General features: G+C 42.2%; 1 protein-coding gene across 1 annotated transcript in view; it reads right to left on the reverse strand.

Annotated features, from left to right (window-relative positions):
- Positions 1-1048: 1048 nt before the first annotated feature.
- MED12L (mediator complex subunit 12L) overlaps positions 1049-25125 on the reverse strand; it is a 995158-nt gene continuing 971081 nt past the window's right edge. The window contains exons 43-44 of the mRNA XM_077290760.1: positions 19946-20027; positions 1049-1942 (exon numbers count right to left, since the gene is read on the reverse strand). Coding sequence (XP_077146875.1) covers positions 1890-1942; positions 19946-20027 — 135 coding nt within the window. The 3' untranslated portion in view covers positions 1049-1889. The remainder of the gene's footprint in view (positions 1943-19945; positions 20028-25125) is intronic.

Below are 25125 nucleotides of genomic sequence, written 5' to 3' on the forward strand. Positions count from 1 at the left end.
TTAAAATATAGGGTTTTCTTTTTCCCTAGATTCAACAGCACACTTGTTTATAGTGTCAGGTAATGCAAGTCATCTACGTTTACTTTAATAGGGCATTGCCTCACTATGTTATATAGTTCATCACTAGTGTTGAGCGATACCGTCCGATACTTGAAAGTATCGGTATCGGAAAGTATCAGCCGATACCGGTAAAGTATCGGATCTAATCCCCGATACCAATACAAGTCAATGGGACTCAAGTATCGGACGGTATCCCTGATGGTTCCCAGGGTCTGAAGAGAGGAAACTCTCCTTCAGGCCCTGGGATCCATATCAATGTGTAAAAGAAAGAATTAAAATAAAAAATAGGGATATACTCACCTCTCTGACGCGCCCTGGACTTTACCGCCGTAACCGGGAGCCGTTGTACCTAAGAATGCGCGCTTGAAGGGCCTTAGATGAGGTCACTGCGCTCTGATTGGTCCGTAGCGGTCGCGTGACTGCTACGCGACCAATCACAAAGCCGTGACGTCACCTAAGGTCTTTCAAGCGCTTGAAATACCTTAGAAGACGTCCGCAGCTTCTGATTGGTCGCGTAGCGGTCGCGTGACCGCTACGGGACCAATCACAAAGCCGTGACGTCACCTAAGGTATTTCAAGCGCTTGAAAGACCTTAGATGACGTCACGGCTTTGTGATTGGTCGCGTGGCGGTCACATGGGCCGTCGCGACCAATCACAAAGCTGTGACGTTATCTTAAGGTCCTTCATGCGCTGATTCTTAGGAAGGAAGGCTGCCGGAAACAAGCAGGGCGCGTCCGAGGGTGAGTATATTCCTATTAGGTATATACTCACCCTCGGCTTCTTTCCGGCAGCCTTCCTTCCTAAGAATCAGCGCGTGAAGGACCTTAAGATGACGTCACGGCTTTGTCATTGGTCGCGACGGCCCATGTGACCGCTACGGACCAATCAGAGCGCAGTGACCTCATCTAAGGCCCTTCAAGCGCGCATTCTTAGGTACAACGGCTCCCGGTTACGGCGGTAAAGTCCAGGCTGCGCCGAAGAGGTGAGTATATCCCTATTTTTTATTTTAATTCTTTCTTTTACACATTGATATTAATCCCGATACCGATTCCCGATACAACAAAAGTATCGGATCTCGGTATCGGAATTCCGATACCGGCAAGTATCGGCCGATACCCGATACTTGCGGTATCGGAATGCTCAACACTATTCATTACCAAAGTTGCCCTTTTTCTGGTACAAAGTAGAGCCTCTTTTGCAACCTACTACATCCTCGTCAACATTATTCCAAATAAATTGATAGACACTAAGTATAATAAGGATCCCTGAGACAAAGACAATTTAAGCAGTAAAGCAATATACTGCATTACAATTTCCAAGAAGTTCATATTTACCAGTGTTAAGTATTGGCTTTACATTTTCAGCACTGTATTGTTATGTATGTACATCTTACAACTACAGCAGAATGCAGGGAATACCAATAATGCAGTAACAAACTTTACATTATAAAGTGCCTAAAAGCTCAATATTTAGGTAAGGAAACACATATGGGCTCCTCTAGAAGATCCAGAAAAGTCTAGCACTAAATATAACAAAGAAGCCCATATTAAGTTAAAAATCAAAGTCTTTTTCAGTTCAGTGGTTTGGTCTTATTCACATATCACATTCATATTCACAATATCCTTATTTTTATAGCAACAAAATTAAAAAAACACAGATTACTGTTTTTTTCAGATCTCCAAGTAAAACATTAGCTAATACCAAAAACTTATTTTTGTGAGAATATTCACAAACTCAACAAAATCAAAAATACTACAATGTAGAATTTCAAAAATGCACATTGTAAAAGAGAGCATAAAAAGCATATAACTAAATAAGATGTCCAAGTTTAGAAACTGGAAGGCTCTCCATATATATTCACCATTTGTTGTGGCTGGTTACCTGTGATAAAAACATAAAAAGAACATGTGTCACATATTAAAACATAATTATCAACAAAGATTTAATTTAAAAAAATATGTAGAATGTGTTCTCTCCCACATAATATGTATTAACCTATTCTGTGCTCCCACACTTTGAATTGTCAGTGGGTAATGATACTTCTATAGAAGGCAATATAGAGCACACCATGCTGCTCTCCAATGCTCAGAGGCATAACTAGAGATGGCAGGTACCCCAGGTATAGTAAGAAGGGAGGGAAGTGGCACTGAGGAGACAGTTTTGTTCACAAGAAAATATTTTTGCAGTAGCCACCTGACACATAGGACAATCCCTGGCTTTTTCCAACTGCTGGAGACGAGTAAGAAAGTGGACAAGAGAGAAGATGAGTATAGTTGATGCCTATCTGAGTAACTGTAAGTGAACACCACCATTTGTTGGTCAAAAGCAAAAGGGAAAGTCAAGGAAGAATTACAGTAGTAGGAACCTAATAGTGAGAATCTATTTTCTGACAGGAAGAGTTTTGAAGATGATACCAGGTCATTTGACACCTGTGTCACAGTTACTAATTATAAAAGGCCAAGGCCGAGAAGAGGCAGTTGGCACCAGAACTTACACCAGGATAGGTTATGTGGCTGCTAGGTGGGCTTACAGCCTCCTTCGCCACAGAAAAATCAGAGAGCGATCAGATGCCGGTAAAGGCCTGGGCTGTGAGGAAGACTCGTATCCAGTGCCAGATCCACAAGCAGCATCAGTAGAAGATCCATTAGCAGAGGACCATTCCTGTTGGTCATTTCTTCCTGCAAAGATGTTCAGTACAAGGTGTGGGCTGGGGCTGTGCTTCAGGAAATGGAGACAGCCAGTGAGAACACACTGTATACCCAGTGACTCATATCTAGGGGGAAATACCGGTGATCTTCACTAGGGCCAGTGTAGCAATCAGAGGTGTTTATAGAGAATACAAAGGGAAAAGGCCTAGTACTGAGAGTGGCGACTGTGAAATTGAGACATAAAGGCGTTAACAGTCATTTAACTGCTAGATAACAGGAATGGTGTATGTATTAGAACAATGCATAGATATAGTATTCAGTCGTAGTATTGTTGTCATAGAACCATAGAATCTGAGAGTTGGAAGGGATCTCAAGGGTCATTGTGTTCAACCCGCTGCTCAAAGCAGGATTCACTAAACCATCTCAGACAGATGTCTGTCCTCCCTTTGTTTGAAGACTTCCATTGAAGGAGAACTCAGCACTTCTCGTGGCAGCCTGTTCCACTCATTTTTCACTCTCACTGTCTAACAGTTTTTTCTAATACCTAATCTGTATCTTTTCCCTTTCAGTTTCAGTCCATTGATTCTTGTATTTCATTGTGCAAATGAGAATAAAGATGATCCCTCTACACCGTGACATCCCTTTAGATATTTGTAGACAGCTATTCAATCTCCTCTTAGCCTTCTTTTTTGCAAGCTAAACATTCACAGATCCTTTACCCGTTCCTCGTAGGACATACTTTGCAGTCAGTTCACCATTCTGGTAACTCTTCTCTGAACTTGCTCCAGTTTTTAATGTATTTTTTAAAATGTGGTGCCCAGAATGGGACACATTATTCCACATGTGGCTTGACTAAGTAATAGTAGAGGGGGATAATTACCTTATGTGGTCTAGACTCTGACTCTTTTAATACATCCTAAAACTGTGTTTGCCTTTTTTGTTGCTGCACCACACTGTTGAGTCATGTGCAGTCTGTAAGCTATCAGGATACCTGAGTCTTTTTCACACTAACTGTTGCTTAGTTCTATTCCTCTCATTCTGTAGATGTAATTTTTGTTTTTCTTGTGCAGATAAAGAATCTTGCATTTCTCCTTTCAAGATACCATTCTATCAGTAGCTATCCATTGTTCAAGTTTATCTAGATCCTTCTGAATCCATTCTCTTTCTTCTCTAGTGTAAAGGCCCCGTCTCACAAAGCGAGATCGCTAGCGAGATCTCTGCTGAGTCACAAGTTTTGTGACGCAACAGCGACCTCAGTAGCGATCTCGCTATGTGTGACACGTACCAGCGATCAGGCCCCTGCTGTGAGATCGCTGGTCGTGTCGGAATGGCCTGGACCTTTTTTTGGTCGTTGAGGTCCCGCTGATATCGCTGAATCGGTGTGTGTGACACCGATCCAGCGATGTCTTCACTGGTAACCAGGGTAAACATCGGGTTACTAAGCGCAGGGCCGCGCTTAGTAACCTGATGTTTACCCTGGTTACCAAAAAAAACAAACAGTACATACTCACCATCTGATGTCCGTCAGGTCCCTTGCCGTCCGCTTCCTGCTCTGACTGAGATCCGGCCGTACAGTGAGAGCAGAGCGCAGCAGTGACGTCACCGCTGCGCTCTGCTCTCACTGTACGGCGGCACTCAGTCAGAGCAGGAAGCGGACGGCAAGGGACCTGACGGACATCAGATGGTGAGTATGTACTGTTTGTTTTTTTTGGTAACCAGGGTAAACATCGGGTTACTAAGCGCGGCCCTGCGCTTAGTAACCCGATGTTTACCCTGGTTACCCGGGTGCTGTAGGGGGACTTCGGCATCGTTGAAGACAGTTTCAACGATGCCGAAGTCGTTCCCCTGATCGTTGGTCGCTGGAGAGAGCTGTCTGTGTGACAGCTCCCCAGCGACCACACAGCGACTTACCAACGATCACGGCCAGGTCGTATCGCTGGTCGTGATCGTTGGTAAATCGCTATGTGTGCCGGGGCCTTTAGCCATCCCTCCTAGCTTTTGCATCATCTGCAAATTTCATCAGTTTAACTTCAGTTCCCTTATCTACATCATTTAAAAAAATGTTAAACAACACTGGGGCCAGAACAGAGCCTTGTAGTACCCAACTTGAAACACTTCTAATTGGATGTGCAACCATTTATTTTCACATTTGAGTACGATCACTGAGCTTGTTTTGAATCAACCTAACTGTAGCCTTGTAAATCTCAGGCTTGGTTATTTTCTCAATAAGGATAGTATGATACGCTTTGCTGAAGTTGAGATACACTATATGTACCACATTTCCCTGATCCACTCAGTCAGTGATTCAATCATAGAAGGTAATTAGATAAGTCTGGCATGACTTGTTTGCTACAAGCCCATGCTGGCTCTGGTTAATTACTCCATTCTCATCCAGGTATTTAAGCTCCATGTTGTTTAATAATTTGTTCAAAGATCTTTCCTGGTATAGTATAGAAGTAAGGCTCACTGGCCTGTAATTTTCTGGCTTCATCTTCTTTCCTTTTTTGAAGATAGGGACAACATTTGCCCTTCTCCAATATTCTGGGATTTCTCCTGTTCTCAAGGATTTTTCAAAGATTCTGGCTAGTTGTTCTGCAATTTCCCCTGCAAACTCAGTACCCTAAGATGTAATTCATCTGGACTAAGAGATTTAAATTAATTTATATTAGCAAAGTGTCCCTCACCATCTATCTCTCTGTGTATGAATAGAGTGGATTCTTTTATTCCTTCGATGGCACCATGAAGATCAGTTGACTTTACAATTGCTTTCTTAGAGAAGAAAGATGCAAAATAGGAATTTAAAAGTTCGGCCTTCTAAACATCATTTTTGACCACTTCACCCTATTAAAATCCTATAATATTTTTCACTTTTCTTTTGCTTTTGACATACCACCAAAATACTTTTTTACTGCTTTTGGTCTCCCTTGCAAGCCTCACTTCAATACTAGATTTACTCTTATAACACTTACCCTGGATTCCCTGCAAACAACATTATAGTCTTCTTTATGCCACCCTCCTTCCACTTAATACACATTTCTTTATTCCTTTTTAAGTTAAAGGTAATATACTGTAGTAATCCTGTTACTGATACAGTCAATGTAGTGCAGACTTATATATTTATATATACAGTATATACAGCTCTGTCAAAAATGAAAAGACCACCACATCAAAACCCTGTCATGTGCAGCCCAATCTCCAGACCTGAACCCTATTGAAATATCTGGAATGTAATCAAGAGGATGATGGATAGTCCCAAACCACCAAACAAAGAACAAAGAAGAAGTTCTTATGTTTTTGTGCCAGAAGCAGTGTGAAAGACTGGTGGATGCCAAGACGCATGAAAGCTGTGTTTAAAAATCATGGTTATTCCACAAAATATTGATTTCTGAACTCTTTCTGAGTTAAAACATTAGTATTGTTGTTTCTAAATGATTATGAACTTCTTTTGTTTGCATTATTTGAGGTCTGAAAGCACTGTTTTTTTATATTTTGACCATTTTTCTTTGTCTGGAAAAAAATACAAAATTTATTGCTTGGAAATTCGGAGATATGTTGTCAGAAGTTTATAGAATAAAAGAACAATTTACATTTTGCTCAAAAACTTACCTATAAAGAGAAAAGTCTGACAAACTGAACATTTTGCAGTGGTCTCTTAATTTTTGCCAGAACTGTGCATATATATATATATATATATATATATATATATATATATATATATATATATATGTGTGTATATATATATTTTTTTTTTTTCTTTTTTTTTTTCTTTTTGTGTTTGTTAAATAAATAAAGTTTTTTTAAGTACCACTGTCTCCTCGTTGTCTGTGCTGTTACAGCCAAATAACCTACTTACAGGTGCTCTGTGCTGTGGCTGCAGGAGTAATCAGCTGAGTTGCCACAGTCGGTGATCCTTCCCTGCTCCTCACCAGTCATGCCTAGAATTGTGCTGCTCCTGTGAAAGATAATATCATCGGAAGCTTCTAGTGGTATGTGCAGCCGATCAGTAAGCACTGCGGTTTGGATGCTGTGCATTTGTGCAGCATCCAACCCGCAGCATCCAGATGTTACAGAATAGTGGACAGGATTTCATGAAATCGCATGTCCACTATGCATCCTCAGATGCCCGCGGCTCACCCGAAGAAATGGACATGCGGCACGTCTCTCCAGACTGCAGCATGTCTATTTATCTTGCAAAGACACGAGCCTCCGCAACATAAATTTCACCCAATGTATTGGACATGGTGAATCCGCATGGTTCAATGAACACATGCGGATTCACCTGCAATCAATAGACAGCAGCAGTTTGGAGGCAGGGAACATGCGCTGCGTCCAAAGCACTGCCATTTCCTGATCATGTGCACATATCCAAACATTACAGTGCAGAGCTCATACCAGGAAGCAGCAGCAGTGTTTGTGAATATAGTTAACTAAGCTGAGTGATGTTCTCTAGGGGAGGGCTGCATATAGGTGAGAGAAATGATTTACTGCAGGTTATAACTGTAAGTAGATGAAAGGAGTAATAAACTTAACTATATGGCTGTATAAATAATACAGCAGTGATGTTCTTCAGTGTGGAACTGCACATAGATAATAGGAGTGATATGCTGCATGATGGGAATGTAGATAGATGAGAGGAGTGATATACTGCAGGATTGAACTGTAGATAAATGAGAGGAGTAATATACAGCAGGATGGAGCTTTTAATACTGTAGATAAAAGGAGTAAAGTTCTGCAGCATTGAGCTGTGTATTGAGTAGAGAAGTGATGTTCTGCAGGATGTGGCTGTTTATAGATGAGAGGAGTAATATACTGCTGATGGGGCCATAAATAGATGAAAGCACAGATGTTCTGGAAGATGGTACTGCATATAAAGGGCTAAAAGAAGGAATGATGTTCTGCAGGATAGAGCTGCACAAATAGTAGCTGAGATGAGTAGCCTGCGGTTTTACATATCTCTCATGGTGCAATATATACTGTATGTGTTGTTGAGCCCCAAACACATGCTGACATAAGCACTGAGGTTCTTGACAGAGTGGCAATGATAAGCTTGATATGAGGTCAGAATATCATGCAATACGGCTGTAGGTGCAATATGTTCATTAGAGTCTAGAAGCAGCACACGGGAAGGAGATTTGAGGTCAAGTACCTTTTAGGGCATGTCACACGCATCTCAGTCATGTGTGTAACGTGCGCTTGGTCTTCTGTGTGTGTATAGATTATTGTATAAGTAGATATACTAAGAGGCAGTTTTCTAATAGTGCACCTTCCCAATATGCTGCTATATGAACAATAAGGGTCCAGTCTTCTGAAACACTCATATCAACCAGATTTAGATACTTCAGTCATGTAAAGGCACAGTGCATTCACCCCATTTTAGAGTGAAGGATTGGAATCCATTTTGCGCACGGTAATTGTTTTTAGGGGTTGCAGTGTCCAATTTGTGTATTTTTTATTTTGTGTCTCCTGATGAGTTGTTATAAATAGAATGACGAAACGCATTGAGACTGAGACATTTAGTACTTGTGACTACAATTAGTCACATTGCGGGGTCTTACGGTTTACATTTTTGTTTAGTCTTGTCAATTCTTGAGGTAATTCACTAGGAACTGAAACACATGAGTGAACCATGTTGTATGTCGCTTAGAATAAAAGTTAAGTTTGTCAGAGTCCAAATATTCTAGGGATATTCATACCAACCAGTGATACCCCTTATCTGAAATGTGGTCACAAGAAAATTACGAAAGTGATGTTAATATTGCGTGAAAATGGTAGTTGGTAAGTATAAGGACTAGTGTTGAGCATTCCGATACCGCAAGTATCGGGTATCGGCCGATACTTGCGGGTATCGGAATTCCGATACCGAGATCCGATACTTTCGTGGTATCGGGAATCGGAATCGGAAGTTTCCAGTGTATGGTTCCCAGGGTCTGAAGGAGAGGAAACTCTCCTTCAGGCCCTGGGATCCATATAAATGTGTAAAATAAAGAATTAAAATAAAAAATATTCATATACTCACCTGTCCGGAGGCCCCTGGACTTTACCGCCGTAACCGGAAGCCTTCTTTGCTTAAAATGCGCGCGTTTAATGGTTTCCGTGATGTCACGGCTTCTGATTGGTCACGTGCCGCCCATGTGACCGCGACGCGACCAATCACAACAAGCCGTGACGTAATTTTCAGGTCCTGATGCCTAATTCTAGGCATTCAGGATTTGAAAATTACGTCACGGCTTGTGATTGGTCGTGTCGCGGTCACATGGGCGGCACGCGACCAATCAGAAGCCATGACGTAATTTTAAAATGCGCGCGTTTACTGCCTCCCGTGACGTCACGGCTTGTGATTGGTCGCGTCGCCCATGTGACCGCGACGCGACCAATCACAAGCCGTGACGTAATTTTCAGGTCCTGATGCCTAATTCTAGGCATTCAGGACCTGAAAATTACGTCACGGCTTGTTGTGATTGGTCGCGTCGCGGTCACATGGGCGGCACGCGACCAATCAGAAGCCGTAAATTCACGGAAACTATTAAACGCGCGCATTTTAAGCAAAGAAGGCTCCCGGTTACGGTGGTAAAGTCCAGGCTGCGTCGGAGAGGTGAGTATATCAATATTTTTTATTTTAATTCTTTATTTTACACATTAATATGGTTCCCAGGGCCTGAAGGAGAGTTTCCTCTCCTTCAGACCCTGGGAACCATCAGGGATACCGTCCGATACTTGAGTCCCATTGACTTGTATTGGTATCGGGTATCGGTATCGGATTAGATCCGATACTTTGCCGGTATCGGCCGATACTTTCCGATACCGATACTTTCAAGTATCGGACGGTATCGCTCAACACTAATAAGGACACATTCACCATGTATTGCTAAGGGACTAAGAATTCTACATTTTCCAGGGATCGCCTCTTAAAAGTGAGTCTGTCAGCACAAAATGTCTGCTCAAACCAACCACAGGAGTACGGTGCACCTATGGTGTGGACAAGCAGTTCTTTTCCGCCTACTTGTTTTCCATCAGCCTTCACCCTCCACTGATTCTCATGAAGCCACAGCAGTCAATCAATGAGAAACTGGCAGAGCTAGGTGGGACACAATGCTTGGTAATGTCTAGGGTGTACTGATTTTGTACGCTTAGTTTTAACAGTCATTTTGTGCTAACAAACTCCCTTTAATCATTTCACTTTTTAATACCTTGTAATTGAGGTGCATTTTTGTGGTTGAAACAGTTGTTTTACTGTAACATCAAGTGTCTTCATGGTCATTATATCTAGTCTAAGCCTTAAACTTAAAAGGAGGCTGGTGGGTGCCAAACTGTATCTTTGCCCAGGATGCATGAAAGCCTAGGTCCTATGTCCCAAGTAGTGTGTGATTAAAAAGGTATCCATTTTATTTACAGTGCAGGAGCGGCTGATGAATACTCCCATCCACGGCTCCTGCTCTCACTGTTATTAGCGGCAGCAGGTATCGGATGATGGGATCAGTAGTCCCATCAGCTGACACCAGTGACTGGAGGTAAACTTTATACCTCCGATCACAGCTGAGCGCTCCCGCTGTCTTCTGACAGCGTGGGAACTGCGGCTCTCTGACCGCCAATCAGAAGCAGTATTTGCCGCGCTGTCATGCACTTGATAGAACAGCAAAAACTGGATGTTCAGGCCTCCCAATCAAGGGAGTGGGGTCCGGGTTCAGGTCCAGGTACTGTTCTGGTACCCGAACCTGAACTTTTTGTAACTGTTCGGCTGAACTCGCCGGACCCGAACATCCAGGGGTCCGCCCATCTCTAATAATAATAAGTCTATTAATCACAAAAAGTATTAGGCTATGTGCACACGTTCAGGTTTTTTCGCGTTTTTTCACAATAAAAGCGCTATAAAAACTCATTAAAAAAGCAAACATTATGCATCCTATCATTTAGAATGCATTCTGCATGTTTTGTGCACATGGTGCGTTTTTTTCCGCGAAAAAAACGCATGCGGTAAAAAAAGCAGCATGTTCATTAATTTTGCGGATTTTCCGAGTTTTTCCCACAATTCTATGCAATTGGAAAAAAACGCACAAAAACGCATCAAAAACGCATGAAAAAAAGCATGCGGATTTCTGGCAGAAATGTCCGGTTTTTGTCAGGAAAATTTCTGCAAGAAATCCTGACTTGTGCACATAGCCTTACAGTATGAAAATCTACTACTAAAGCAGCATCTACTGCACATAACTAGTATTCTGTTCTTCAAAATAGGTTTTCAGGGCACAACAAAAAAATGAATAAACATTCTGGCAACCCCTCTAATGAATCTCTAAGCACCTCTGTTACCTTATCTTTTTTATTTTTAGCTCTCATTGAGCTCCCAGCAGCCATCTTTATGGTCTGTTAATATTTACATTCTGAACATCCAAGAGGAAATGTGCTCCAGCTTCTTTATCAGAGCTATTTGTTCTCACCCTCAGTGCCCGCCCACTCCACCTATAAAGCACCATCATGAGACTCACATGTAGTTTCAAGACGGATACATTGACACCATCATATTTTTCGTCTTTAAATAAATGTCTTGAGACAAATGCTGGCACTGGCTCCATACAGACTCAGTGTACTGTTATTGAGCAATGAGTGACATAGTGGATCTATTTATGGTGATGTAATTTAGTACATTTTAATGCCCAGTACCATTGTCTCTGTCCACTGGTAAATAAGTTTATTATTGTTCTCTGTGGAAACTGTACTGCCTCTATGGGTTTGCCTCTCTCTTTTTGTACAACTTGCAAAGGATCACGTCACACCCTCATGACATGACTCTTTTTGCTATTTTCTGCTACTACTAAAGGTTTAGCACAGCACAAGTGGAAGCTAATTTGCCAATCAATGAGAGTTGAATTCAATTATCAAATGTTCTATAGGAATGTATTAATTCATGGATATTCATTGTGTATGTATACCTGCCTGATGAAGGAGCCAGATTGGCTCCGATATACACATAGCAACGATTAAATTATCACAGTGGTACATCAATCTATTACCCGTGGCAGCACTGAGCTAAACCACCAACCTTTATTTCCCCTTCCTCGGATCACTCATCAAAGCACAATTCTATGAGAGCTACTTGCTGAGCTCTGCTCCCTGCATTCAGAGCTGTACTTGACTTACAGCCCATGTCTTTGTAGAAATCGCAGGAACGCGGGATGTCACCACGGACAGGAGGCAGATCAAGAGTTAACAGTTTTATTAAACAATAAACGCACTCCACGCAAGGAGTAGGGGGTTGCAGGGTAGTGATAGGGAATGGGACAGAACTGGGAGAGTGGCAGGTTAGGACAGGGACGAACGATAGTTCAGAAATTGAAGAGGTGAAACTTATCAGACTGTGGTCTTCCTGTGTGAGGTGTCTCAGGGTTCCAATGGTGGCACCAACAACAGCGGCATGTAGCGTCTTGATGGAATCTGTAGCAGGTGGGAATCCAACGATGGCACCGACAACAGTGGGTAGATTTCCCATACTTAAAGGTTTTTAGCATGGTACTGAGTCCAATGAGGGGAACCGCCGGAACGAGACTTTGTTCAGCGGTGTGAGCAAGTTTTTGGTAATGAGGCTCTGGCCGAGTCATATGTCTCTCTCTTTGCATCGCACACTCAGTGCAGTCCCTGCCTTCAAGTAGGATCACCTCCTAGCGTGGAGCATGGCTGGGAGCTAACAGCTGGTCGTCCACAAACAGTGGACCTGTATGCAAGGGTACTGTCCAGTCGGTCTGCGCAAACAGGATTCTCAGCCTTTACAGCAGACACGGCCCCAGACTCACCACTCAGATTTCCCGCCCGGGTTCTGCCCTGTGCACACAACTCTGCATGGCTCCACTTCGCTGGTATAGCTCTGTGTTCTGCTGGAACAGCTCTGCTCTGCTGGCACACTAATTCCCCCCAGCACTACAGCTCCTTTCCTCCTGGACGGCAGCAGCACTGTTATGACCCCAATGGCAGAGGGTCTCAGGAATAATGCTAAGTCAGTAAATACAGAAAACCAGCTCATAGGGCAGTGGTAACTGGGCTGACCATATAACTAATCCTAGCACCACAAATACCAGCAGCCGGGGAACGTTCCTACGTTGATCCTAGACGTCTCGCGCCAGCCGGAGAGCTAACTACCCCTAGAAGGGAAAAGAAAGACCTTTCTTGCCTCCAGAGGAAATACCCCAAAAAGTTGGATAGAAGCCCCCCACAAATAATAACGGTGAGGTAAGAGGAAAAGACAAACATAAGAATGAGCTAGGAATTTAGCAAAGAGAGGCCCACTAGCTAATAGCAGAATATAGAAAGATAACTTATATGGTCAGCAAAAAATCCTATCAAAAATATCCACACTGGAAATTCAAGAACCCCCGAACCGTCTAACGGCCCGGGGGGAGAACACCAGCCCCCTAGAGCTTCCAGCAAGGTCAGGAATCACATTTAGTACAAGCTGGACAAAAAAGATAGCAAACAAATAACCCAAAAAACAAAGAAGCAAGACTTAGCTTAATTTAGCACGAACCAGGACCAGCAAACAGGAGCAAACAGAATGTGTCTGATAACACCGATGCCAGGCACTGGACTAAGGTTCCAGGAGGTTATATAGCAACACCCCTGAAGTAACGACCCAGCTGGGTGCAAACAGAGGGAAGGAAATCCCAGAGTATATCACTAGTAACCACTAGAGGGAGCCAAAAAAGTCTAATTCACAACACAGCACAGCCTGTCACAGGCCTGTTACTCTCAGATGGGGGAAGGGGCAGCCCAGCGCGCCACTCACTGCTCTCATCCACACTGCCCTTTGCGCTGCTCTGTGCTGGCATCTCACTGCTGCCCCTTGTGCACTTTCCTCCTCTTCTCCTCCGCTGCATGCGCTTTTTCAGCTCTCCCCGCCCTCCTGGGACAGCAGGAAGACCCCGTCTCGCTCAGGCTTCCCCCAGACAGCAGGGGAAGGTCTGTCCCACTCAGGCTTCACCCCAGGAACAGAGGATGCAGCCCTTTCAGTTCCGGATCCCGGCATGCAGGTACCCGTAGTCCAGTCTATCGCCTTACATTCTGTTCAGAGAACAGGGAAGAAATCTCTCGCTCCTAGCTCTGGGCTATGTTGGAAGGACAAATGCTTAAACTAAAGAAATGAATGCAAATAAAAAAAGGTGGCATCGTGTATACAGCTAGGGGTTTGTTAGATTAATAAAGAGAATCTTTTTTTCTGTAGGATTTGGCTTTTTTTATATAATCAGTTTATGGTTAATTATACTTATTTTATGTCACGTTTTTGTATTTGTATAAATAGAAAAAGAAATCTCAGCACAAAATAACAACCAGCTGGTATAATAAAAATGAAAGAAAGAAATTATTTGTCAAACTAACTCAAAAGAGAAGTGTGAAAGTTGGCCTGGTCACTAGGCATCTAAGTGTAAACTACCACTAGCCATAAATGTGGTTATAATGTGCAAATGTAGCAAATTATACAGTAGATAACTGTAAACAAAGTATTCATGCAGCAGTTGTATTGCACTTAAAACTAAATATATAAAATATACAATATTTTTATAGCTTAATCTATTTTAAGAAACTTTGAGAACTTTGTTAGCCAATCAGAGAGCCAGAGTTTGGGACATTGCGGTAAATAACTGTTCATTTCTAAAAGAGCTATAAAATGGTAAATAAACACATTTACAAGGAGAATGAGCTGTGTCTGCAAATTGATCCTGGTTATGTGGAAGCAGTGCAAGCATAATTACACTATTTTTACAAACTCACACAGGCTTGTTATACTGTATAACTGAATTCAAATAGTGAGAAACACAAACACAGTCTGTCAAATCTCTACTGCCCGACTGCTAATCATTCTCAGACCTGCAAATTTAGAGGCTTCTAGGATGGGGAAATATATAAACTAAAGTAATAAATTCACCATTTAATAATACATACTAATATTAATAAAGTTCTACATTTTATTTAGCTCATTAAAGAAGGAAAATCTGTATTCTTGCAAATGTGGACAAACCATTAAAATCGGTAAAATCATGAACATGCATTACTTTAATTCATGAACTAATGTTTAGTAACTGTAATTTTTGCATCGTTTTGTATAATAATAACCTCTTTATCTATTTAGATCCAACATATTCCGCAGCGCTTTACAGACATTATCATCACTATCCCCGATAGGGCTCACAATCTAACTTCCCTATCAGTTTGTCTTTGGAATATGGGAGGAAACCAGAGAACCCCGAGGAAACCCACGCAAACACATTGAGAACATGCAAACTTCTTGCAGATGTTGTCCTTGGTGGGATTTGAACCCAGGACTCCAGCTCTGCAAGGCTGCAGTGCTAAACACTGAGCCACCGTGCTGCCCACTTTACACATGTAAGAAGAAGGACCGGGCTGGGGGTAATTTTCATGCGCCGGGTCCCGATCTGTCGGGCTGTCTCCTCTGTTGTCTGGCGAAAAGCTTATAGAACCAGGCCAACTTTTGCACTCAGCAGTAGAGGGCATGTCTCAGGTTAAGAAGCAAAAGCACGCGCGAAAACACTGAGACATGGCGGGAGCTGACAGAGCACAGCAGAGAAAGGTGAGTGCTCCGTCCCTTGAGCACCGTAGCAGCACAGGCTCGCGCTCCAGCATCCCCGTTGGTGCCTGTAGAGACTGTGAACAGAGGAGTACTGTGAGCCCGCTGGTCTCCACCAAGCAAGCTGCCAAACGCTTCGGGCTCGTGAGTACCACGCGCATGCCACCTAAGAAGGAACGGGTGTGTGACCGTGAACTGAACTCTGACCTCCCATTGCACATTTGCTGAGCCACGTTGGGTTCATACAGTGCTGTGGCCCGCACCTTGTCAGCCACTGCAGCATATGGACTAGGGATTCAGCGGAAGGTACCGGACACCAAACCGCTGCCGCCAGAAGACAAGCCATCGTTGCTACAGGACCTCACCAGAACAACCCAGCGCCAGTCATTGTTCGCACCACCGCCTGCTCTGTAATTGCCATGGCCTGTAAGGTGACAGACAGGCTAAGTTGATCTGACACAAATGTACAAAGGAACTGCCATCACTGAATCTACTGTTTTTCAACCCTGCAACCTCTGCCATTTAACTGTTTATTTCCCAGGGCAAACTGTTTGACTCCCTGTGTGGAGTATCTCCCTGTTCAAGTAAAATTGTTAACCCTTGCTCTACCTCCTGTCTGTCACTGCATCCTGCTCACACACCAATACTAAGTTCTTTTGATATTGCCAACTATTTATCCCCACAGGCAATCTGAAATGTATGAATTTGGGAAAAGTCAGGTGTTATGATCTAGATAAGAGTTATCTGATCATCAGACTTTGACAAAGTATAGAAGTAAGGATGATAAATGAAGGCTTTTACGAGTCAGGAATCTCCATGTTTGCAGACATATTTTCATTTGTTTTGTTCAGGAATTAGACAGACCTTAGTTCATTCACATTTTTCTGGACAAACTGTAACAGAAACCTTCACCCAGTGGAAAATTTCCATGAACTCTCTGTTTTTGCCAAAACACACAAAATGAGGAATCTCAAGACAAGCCATGTGTCCAAGTTTTAAAAATATTCTCTACAATTGCAAAAAAGTGAAACAAAGCTGAACTGTGAAATGTATGAATTAAATACATATGTATGTGAAATAAATATTTCCATAGTGCTTATAGACAAAAGTGAAGCTCAGCCCAACTGTCTACTTCTACTTGTACATGAGCCATAAAGGAGTTAAAGTTGTGGAAAATGTAACACTATCAGATGAATTTCCCATCTATTTCCTACACTCACACAAAAAACTTCTCATACTATCAAATATCAAAAACTTTACTAGCATTGCAGCAAAGCTGACCAAATATGTTGGCAGAAAGTGCTATTGAAAACAACTAAGGAAGAAAAATTTCACCTTACAACATAGATACAATGCACAGTAAATATTTAGCTTATGAAAATGATCATCAACGTTTTCGAATAGCCCAACCAAGAACAAAGACAACTATCCCAATACTACTGGGATGGTTTAAGGACAGTTTCAGTAGAACACCTTGAACTCTAGGCATTGAAACCAGCCTAAAGGTATGTACATAAAGCTGCTTTTCAGGCTTATTCCCACCGAATCTGCCTGAAAAATGCCACAAAATACCTCTATAAAATGAACATAATGCACAGCAATGTCTAAACAACATTGCTGTGCACATGTTCTTTCTTATGTCACTTTTTAACTGATTCAGGTAAAGGAAAACCTGTGTGTTATGGCTGTAGATGGGCTGGTTCTGGCTCCTTCCTGGTCAGGTCTGGATTAAATTAGACCGCCTCTCTTTGGTTCTGGGGTGGCTATTTAATGCTGGTAGTTCCTGAGTTCTCAGTCAGTTATACTTCTGTCTACTTGGTTTGAGATAGCTGACCCAGGTTATTCGTCTGTAATCGTTGTGCCTCTGTGCGTGTGTGCCTTGCTGTGTATGACCCGATTTGCCCCCTGACTACTGCCCCTGTTTTCTGCTTGGTACTTCTCTGTCTGTCCTGGCTTTCTGACCCCTTGGCTTGTCTCTGACTAATCTGCTGTTTTGTCCCATGGTACCTTGCTCCCATCTGGCTCCCGAACCTCGGCTTGTCCTTTGACTATGTCTCTGTCTTAGTACTCTGCGTCCTGCGTTTTTTGGTAGACCCTCCGTTCTCGCGGTAGCTCCGCCTCCATCATCCTTGCAGTGATCACGCGACCTACCTAGTTAAGGTCCTGTGTGCACTGCGTGCCTCATTCCTCCCTCTCCCTGCGCTCCCGCTAGCGCCCCCTTAGGCTGCCTCTCTGTGACACCAGGCAGCGTCATTACACTGTGTTTTCTTTAAGTAGCTTCACCTGGGAAAACGTGGCACCTACACCAGCATATGTATAAATCAGGGTAATTTAATAGTGTTTTGCTTTTGTTTGTTTTTTTAATCTCCAATACAATTTTTAATGCAGTTTTTGAGCCAAAGCATGGAGTTGATTCAAGAAGAACAGAAAACATAGAATATCCATTTCTATTCAAATATGCACTTTTAAATAAACTGGGGCCAGATTGTGTATGACTGTGTGCTGAAATGATTACATGTTATACTCTTTAATGGGTTTTGAACACATTTGACAATAGGAAGCAACTTAAAAGAAAAAAATGTTAGCACCATAGTTTCTATTTGCAACTTCTTTTATAATTGCATTTCCCTTTGAATCCACTTCAACTTCAGTTAAAAAAATACAACATACATCAAAAACACACCCCCTGATGAAGAAAGGGCAAAACGCGCATTAGGGGGGCGGAGACCAGACATACTCAGCGGCTTTACATGTAAGTGCTGGCATACACCTTGCAGTTTTATATTACTAAATGCAGCATACTGCAATAGTTACTGGGGTATATTATCAAATTAGTTTTCTCTCCTTACTGGTTCGTAAAATGCTTACTTAGCATAGTAGATGACCTGTCCCCACATTTAAATAGCAGCATCTATTTTTATGGTATGAGTATATTTTAAGGGGCGGTCTAGGAGTCATTTTAGTTGCTAGCTAGTGAAGTATCAATGAATTCTAAAAGAGGATAGTGGTAGCGGCACCAAATCCCTTTAATAAACTAAGACAATAAAAGATACCAGATAAAAATCCAGTGGATTAGACTGGTTACCTAATAATATTCTGGTTATGGATACACACTAGCGTAGCGGATCTTAATTCTCTGTCCTTTAATAGTTGTATTAAAAGTTATGTTTTATTATATTCTTTAGTTAGGGTGTTATTGCCTCTAGCAAACTGTAAATTATTGTGGTTACCCTACGCTGATTATTGAACAGCATTTGTTGGTTATCAATTTCTCATTTTTACACGTAACTTCATTTATAGACATCTATGGTTTGATTTCTTTACCTGTGTGGATTTGACAGGTTGTTTCTGACAACTGTGGAGAATTTCATGTCACTAACACCTTTAGAAATATATTTACTTAGAAAATTGATGAACTGTTTTTCTCTACACTCATCTTCTCCTTGACTCAGACCATTTTCCCTGTCCATGCTGCTGAAAAACACTCCAACAGCATGATGTTGCCACCTCAATTTTTCACTGTGGGGATGATGTTCTTGGAGTGATGAGCTGTTTTGGTTTGGCACCAGGCATAGTATTTACCTTGACGGCCAAAAAGTTCCGTTTTGGTCTCATCTGACCACAGTACCTTCCTCCACACATTTTGGGAGTCTCCCACATGTCTTTTAGGAAATTCAAAATGAGCCTTACAATTGTTGTCTGTAAGTAAAGGCTTTTTCCTGCCCACTCTTCCATAAAGGCCACCTGTATGGCGTGTACGGCTTATTGTGGTCACATGGACTGATACTCTACTCTCTGCTTGAGAACTCTGCAGTTCCTTCACAGTTACCTTTGGTTTCTGTGCTATCTCTCTAATTAAATGATTATAATGGATTTCATGGTGCTCCAGGGAATCATCAGAGATTGGGATTTTTTTAAATAACCCAACCCTGACTTGTACTTCTCAAAAACTTTGTCCCTGACTTGTTTGGAGATCTCCTTGGCCTTCATGGTGTTGTTTGGTCAGTGGTGCCTCCTCCTTAATTGTGTTGCAGCCTTGTGGCCTTTCAGAAAATGGGTGCATACACTGACAGACCATGTGACACTTAGATTGCACACCGGCGGACTTCCTTTCAGTAATCATGTGATTTATGATAGTAATTGCTTGAACCTGAAATTTTTAGGGGTTTCATCACAAAAGGAGTGAATACATATGCACATGACAATTTTTAGTTATTTGAACCCATACATTTAGTTTATGCCTATATTTGTTTCACTTTCCTTCACCAACTTAGACTATTTAGTGCTGATACAAAACACATAAATTGGATTACAAATTTATTTAAACACAGGTTGTAACAAAATAGATAAAAAGCCAAGGGGTGAATACTTTTGCAAACCAAGATATATATACTGTATATATACACACACAAAAAAATGTAGGTCTCAGTGATTTCAAGTCCAACCAAGGACAGTAGGTGGGTTAATTTGTTCCTCTGAAGCTGACCCTCCTGTGTTTTTTGCATTTACAGAAGCAAAAAGCAGATTGTGAAACCCATTATAAATAGTGACAATCTGTGAACAGTGCTGCACAATATGTGGGAGTTTTAAATAGAATGGGTAACTAAAATCTAAATTCACTAACACTATGTGAGTTAATCTGGAATAGACACGATATATCCATGTACTCACTTGAAAGCTGCTCTTGTAGCTGCCTGACTAAGGCTGCAGTTTGCTGCTGTTGTGGAGTCTGCTGTAAACCTTGTCTCGAGAACTGAAAAATATATTGTAAAAAAAAATTACTATTTGATGTACAGTATGAAATGTGGTATTTTCAGCACTTTCTTATAAACAATAAGCAAGGATAGAAAAAAAAACCAAGGAAATCATTTAAGATTGTGCAAAGTATTGATACAAGTGATATTACACAAACGGAATGAGTTTAGTCACTTCTCATCAAGTACCTAAAAAGAAGATGAAAAAAGACTACAAGGAAAGTGGGGTTGTGGTGTGAAAACCTGAAACAAGATATAGTAGAGTACAGAAACATTGTTTTCTCCTAACCATGATATTATTACCAGTTTTTTTTTAGTTTCTCATGACCTTACACTATGATCATACAGAATTGGCACTGATTTTTTGCAGCAAATTCATCTCTACATATCTTTATTCCAGCTCTTGGAGGAAAAACCTAAAAAAATGTTGCAGGGTTATTACGCACATAACAGTACAATTATACAACAATTGTCCTAAGTAATGAGTTTTGGCACTTCATACTATATAACAACACATAGGAGGCTCAATGGGGATTCACCCAGGCTCCAAAGAAGAGGACCAAGATATTATAACAATACAAATCAAGTTTTTTATTTGAACATATAAAAGATAAAAAGGTACAGGACATAAAATCCAGAAAATACCCAGGGAAACAAGAAGTCACCACCCAATTATATATTTTATAGAGTATACTGAAAAAACACACTATATCATAATATGCGGTGTCCAATTGTTTGTCTTAGCCAAACTGTATGGAGTATATATACATATATTCATTCAAAGTCCCAATTCGGGTATATTTATGCGCCCGTGGGGCGCACAGGGAAACACGCCACCACTCTCTATCCTTGTACCGGCTGAATAACTGATATCAGGTAATATGCTTAGCGCAACTTGACTCCACACATTGTGCAGCACACGGGCCCCACTTGGACAGCTTTGGGAGCGTCTCATATGTGCTTATGAACTAGTGCTACGTACCAAATAGATGCTTGGATAGCGCTACCTTATTTATAAGACACTAGGGTAGCACCAGTTTTTTTGTTTTTTTGCTAACTCTGTTTTATTGTGAAGCTCATGTGTTACAGCATTAGTCATGTTTTACATGCAGTGTCTTTTTGTAACTTTCCTGTGCTGGGAGTTATATGAGAGTATCTTATAAATATAAATATACCCGAATTGGGACTTTGAATGAATATATGTATATATACTCCATACAGTCGGCTAAGACAAACAATTGGACACCGCATATTATGATATAGTGTGTTTTTTCAGTATACTCTATAAAATATATAATTGGGTGGTGACTTCTTGTTTCCCTGGGTATTTTCTGGATTTGATGTCCTGTACCTTTTTATCTTTTATATGTTCAAATAAAACTTGATTTGTATTGTTATAATATCTTGGTCCTCTTCTTTGGAGCCTGGGTGAATCCCCATTGAGCCTCCTATGTGTTGTTGCATAACAGTACAAGGTTAATACTACATCCTAAACATGTATAATTATTAGGAATGAGCGAACGTGCTTGGTGATACTCTGATATCAAGTGAGTATCTGGGTGCTTGGATGTGTTCGCCACTAGGAGAGCATTAGCCAGGGCACGGACTTGTAGCTCAAATCCCTACCCATCATGTTTGGTGACTGTTACACAGCCAATAAACATGTGGGGATTGCCTGCCAGTCACTGTAATGCTGTACCTATCTTGGTAGTTACTGTGATTGGCTGGAAATATTGCATCATCAGAGGTTACAAAAGAATAGGCGCCACTATGCTCGGCAGAGAGTCCTCCAGTTTTGATACTGGTGCTGATCCATCATACCAACAGACCTTCTAAGGGCTAGTCTTGTGCTTTGCTGTTTTTAACAGATAAGTGCTGCATTTAGCCTTGGGAAGGACAGTTGCAGGAGCAGGGAGAATGGCAGAATACAAACTCTCGGCAGGGCTTAGGGCTTTGCAATCCATTAATATTTGATAAGGCGTTGATCCAGGGAACTAGTTTGATTGCCGTATGTGGAGTCGGGAAGGAATTTTTTTCCCCATGGTGGAGTTACTCTTTGCCACATGGTTTTTTTTTGCCTTCCTCTGGATCAACATGTTAGGGCATGTTAGGTTAGGCTATGGGTTGAACTAGATGGACTTACAGTCTTCCTTTAACCTTAATAACTATGTAACTATGTAATATATATATTATATAAATATATCTGCTGCACATGAATACATTCTTTTTTTAGGGTGTGAAAAAATGATAAGATTGTCAGCCATAGAATATTACGTGTTTTTTGTTAAATTTGGTGGTATACAACACTCTAAAAAATAGTTAAATTTTTTTGCTCTATTCATTTAGTCATCCATAGAGTATTACGTGCTTACTGTTAAATTTCGGTGGTATGTAAAACTCAAAAAAAGCATTGAAAATTTTTCCCGATTTAATTAGTCATCCATAGAGTATTACATTCTTTGTGGTAAATTTCTGTAGTACCGTATTTTCCGCTTTGTAAGATGCACTTTATTTCCCCCAAATTTGGGGGGGAAATGGGGGTGCGTCTTACAAAGCGGATATACCGCTTTCCGTTACAGGCTGGGATGAGGGGTGTCCACCGCCGCTGCCGCCCGCCACCACCCACCACAGCTGACGCCCGCCACCGCTGTCGCCCGCCACCACTGCCGCGGTTGTCCGCTGCTGCCCCAGGTGATGCTGGAGGCTCTGGTGCTGCGGGGGGGCTCTGGTGACATTTTGTGAAAGACCAGAGCCCCCCGGCAGTTCGTCCATGCGTTCCTGTATGACTGACTCCGGGAAAATGGCCGCCGGAATCTCGGGAGATGAGATTTCAGCGCTGAGATCTCATCTCTCGAGATTCTGGCGGCCATTTTCCCGGAGTCAGTCATACAGGAACGCATGGACGAACTGCCGGGGGCTCTGGCCTTTCACAAGATGTCGGCAGAGCCCCCCGCAGCACCGGAGACAACCCTGCAGCACCGGAGACAGCCCTGCAGCACTGGAGCCCCCCTGCAGCACCGGAGCCCACCTGCAGACCCCCTCATCCCAGCCTGCAGCACAGGAGCCCCCCTGCAGCACAGGAGCCCCCCTGCAGACCCCCTCATCCCAGCCTGCAGCACAGGAGCCCCCCTGCAGCACAGGAGCCCCCATGCAGACCCCCTTATCCCAGCCTGCAGCAATGCTCCACTCCTGCCTCCAGCAACGACCCTGGGACCCTGATCCACCGCAGCCACACCCCCTGGTAAGTAATAAGACGCATGGATTATAAGACGCCCCATCAATTTATTAAAAAATTTTTTTCCTATTTTTCTCCTCAAAATTTGGGGTGAGTCTTATAATCCGGAGCGTCTTACAAAGCGAAAATAACATTCTAAAAAAGCATTAAAAATATTTTCTGGATTCAATTAGTCATCCATTTAACATGCTTTGTGTAACATTACGGTGTTTTTACGTGAGAAAAAAAGGATTGGCCTGGTACAGTTCACAAAATATTTTTGTTCCAAAATTTGGCTGTTGTCATCCATTCTGTATAACTTGCATTGTGTGAAATTTTGTTGTTTTGAAAGAAAAAAGAAAAATTAGTCTGCTACAGGTGTACAAATTTGGTTCAAAAATTGACAATTGTCATATATACTGTAGAACTTGATTTGTGTGAAATTTCATTGGGTTGATGTAAAAAACAACTGGCCTGCTACAGGTGTACAAATTTGGTTGTTCAAAAATTGACTATTGTCATAAAGGCTATAGAACTAGGTTTGTGTGAAATTGTGTTTGTTTGAAATAAAAACAAAAATTTACCTGCTACAGGTGTACAAATTTGGTTGTTCAAAAATTGATTGACAAGTGTCATATATACTGTAGAACTTAGTTTGAATGAAATTTTGTTGGTTTAAAATATAAACAAAAACTAGCCTGATACAGGTGTACAAATTTTGACCTTTGGGTCTCGACCACCAGTATTTCTTCCCCTGTGGCATCCCCACCTTATACCAGCACGTTTCCAGGAACATCACCCATGCCTTTACCAAGGTGGTTACTGCAATTGTCCACTTAACGACCGATACGTGGACATGTACTTTGGGCCAGAGATGCTACATTTCCCTGATGGCAGACTGGGTGAACATTGTGGAAGCCGGGGCAGAGTCCCACCCTGACACAACACATGCACTACCGACTACTGCTGGCCCTACTTCTATCAGGGTTTCCTCCAACTCCTACACCAGTTCCTGCACCCCTGCCTGTTCCTCCTAATACTCCATCTCCGATGTGCTATCTCAGAACACGTCGTCCACATCAGCTGAAGCTGGAAGTTCTGTAGCACTGCCGCAGTGAAGCAGCAATAGTCACTGCTCAAGCTAATCTGTGAAGGAAGCAAACCGCACACTTCGAAAGAGTTATTGAAACAAATAGCAGACCAGACAGATCTGTGGATTTTGCAGCTGAAACTACAACCAGGCAAGGTCATGTGTGATAACGGCAGTAACCTGGTGATGGATGTGAAGCTTGGCAAGCTCACAAACGTATCATGCTTGGCCCATGTGCTCAACTTGGCAATTCTGAAAATCTACCCAGATTTGCCAGAGTTTCTGGTCAAGTTATGTTGCATCAGCGCTCATTTCCGCAAGTCAGCTACAGCTGCCGCCGCTCTGGCAGTGCTACGGCAGATCATGCAAGTGCCAGCTCACCGACTGGTGTGTAATGTCACCATACGCTGAAACTGCACACTGCACATGATGGCAAGGCTTTGTGAGCAATGGGCCAGTTGTGGAATACTAGCTCCAACACACACGTCAGTGTTCTGGTCAGCCTTCGCACATAACTGAAGAGTGGGCATGGATGTCTGACCTTTGTGTGGTTTTTCAAGACTTTGAGGACTCCACAAAGATGGAGGGCAGTGATGATGCCATTATTAGCACAACAATCCCGCTTCTTTGCCTACTTAAACAGTCGCTGCTGACAAGCGGACCGGGTGTAGGTGGAGAAAGACATGAGACAGGGAGATACTACCCAGTTACATCTCATCTCTTCAGTGTAGCATGGGTAACAATGAGGAGGTGGGAGGCTGAGGAAGAGGAACAGGAACTGGATGATAATCCT

The sequence above is a fragment of the Ranitomeya variabilis genome, chromosome 2 (genome assembly GCF_051348905.1).
Source record: "Ranitomeya variabilis isolate aRanVar5 chromosome 2, aRanVar5.hap1, whole genome shotgun sequence".
Lineage (NCBI taxonomy): Eukaryota > Metazoa > Chordata > Amphibia > Anura > Dendrobatidae > Ranitomeya > Ranitomeya variabilis.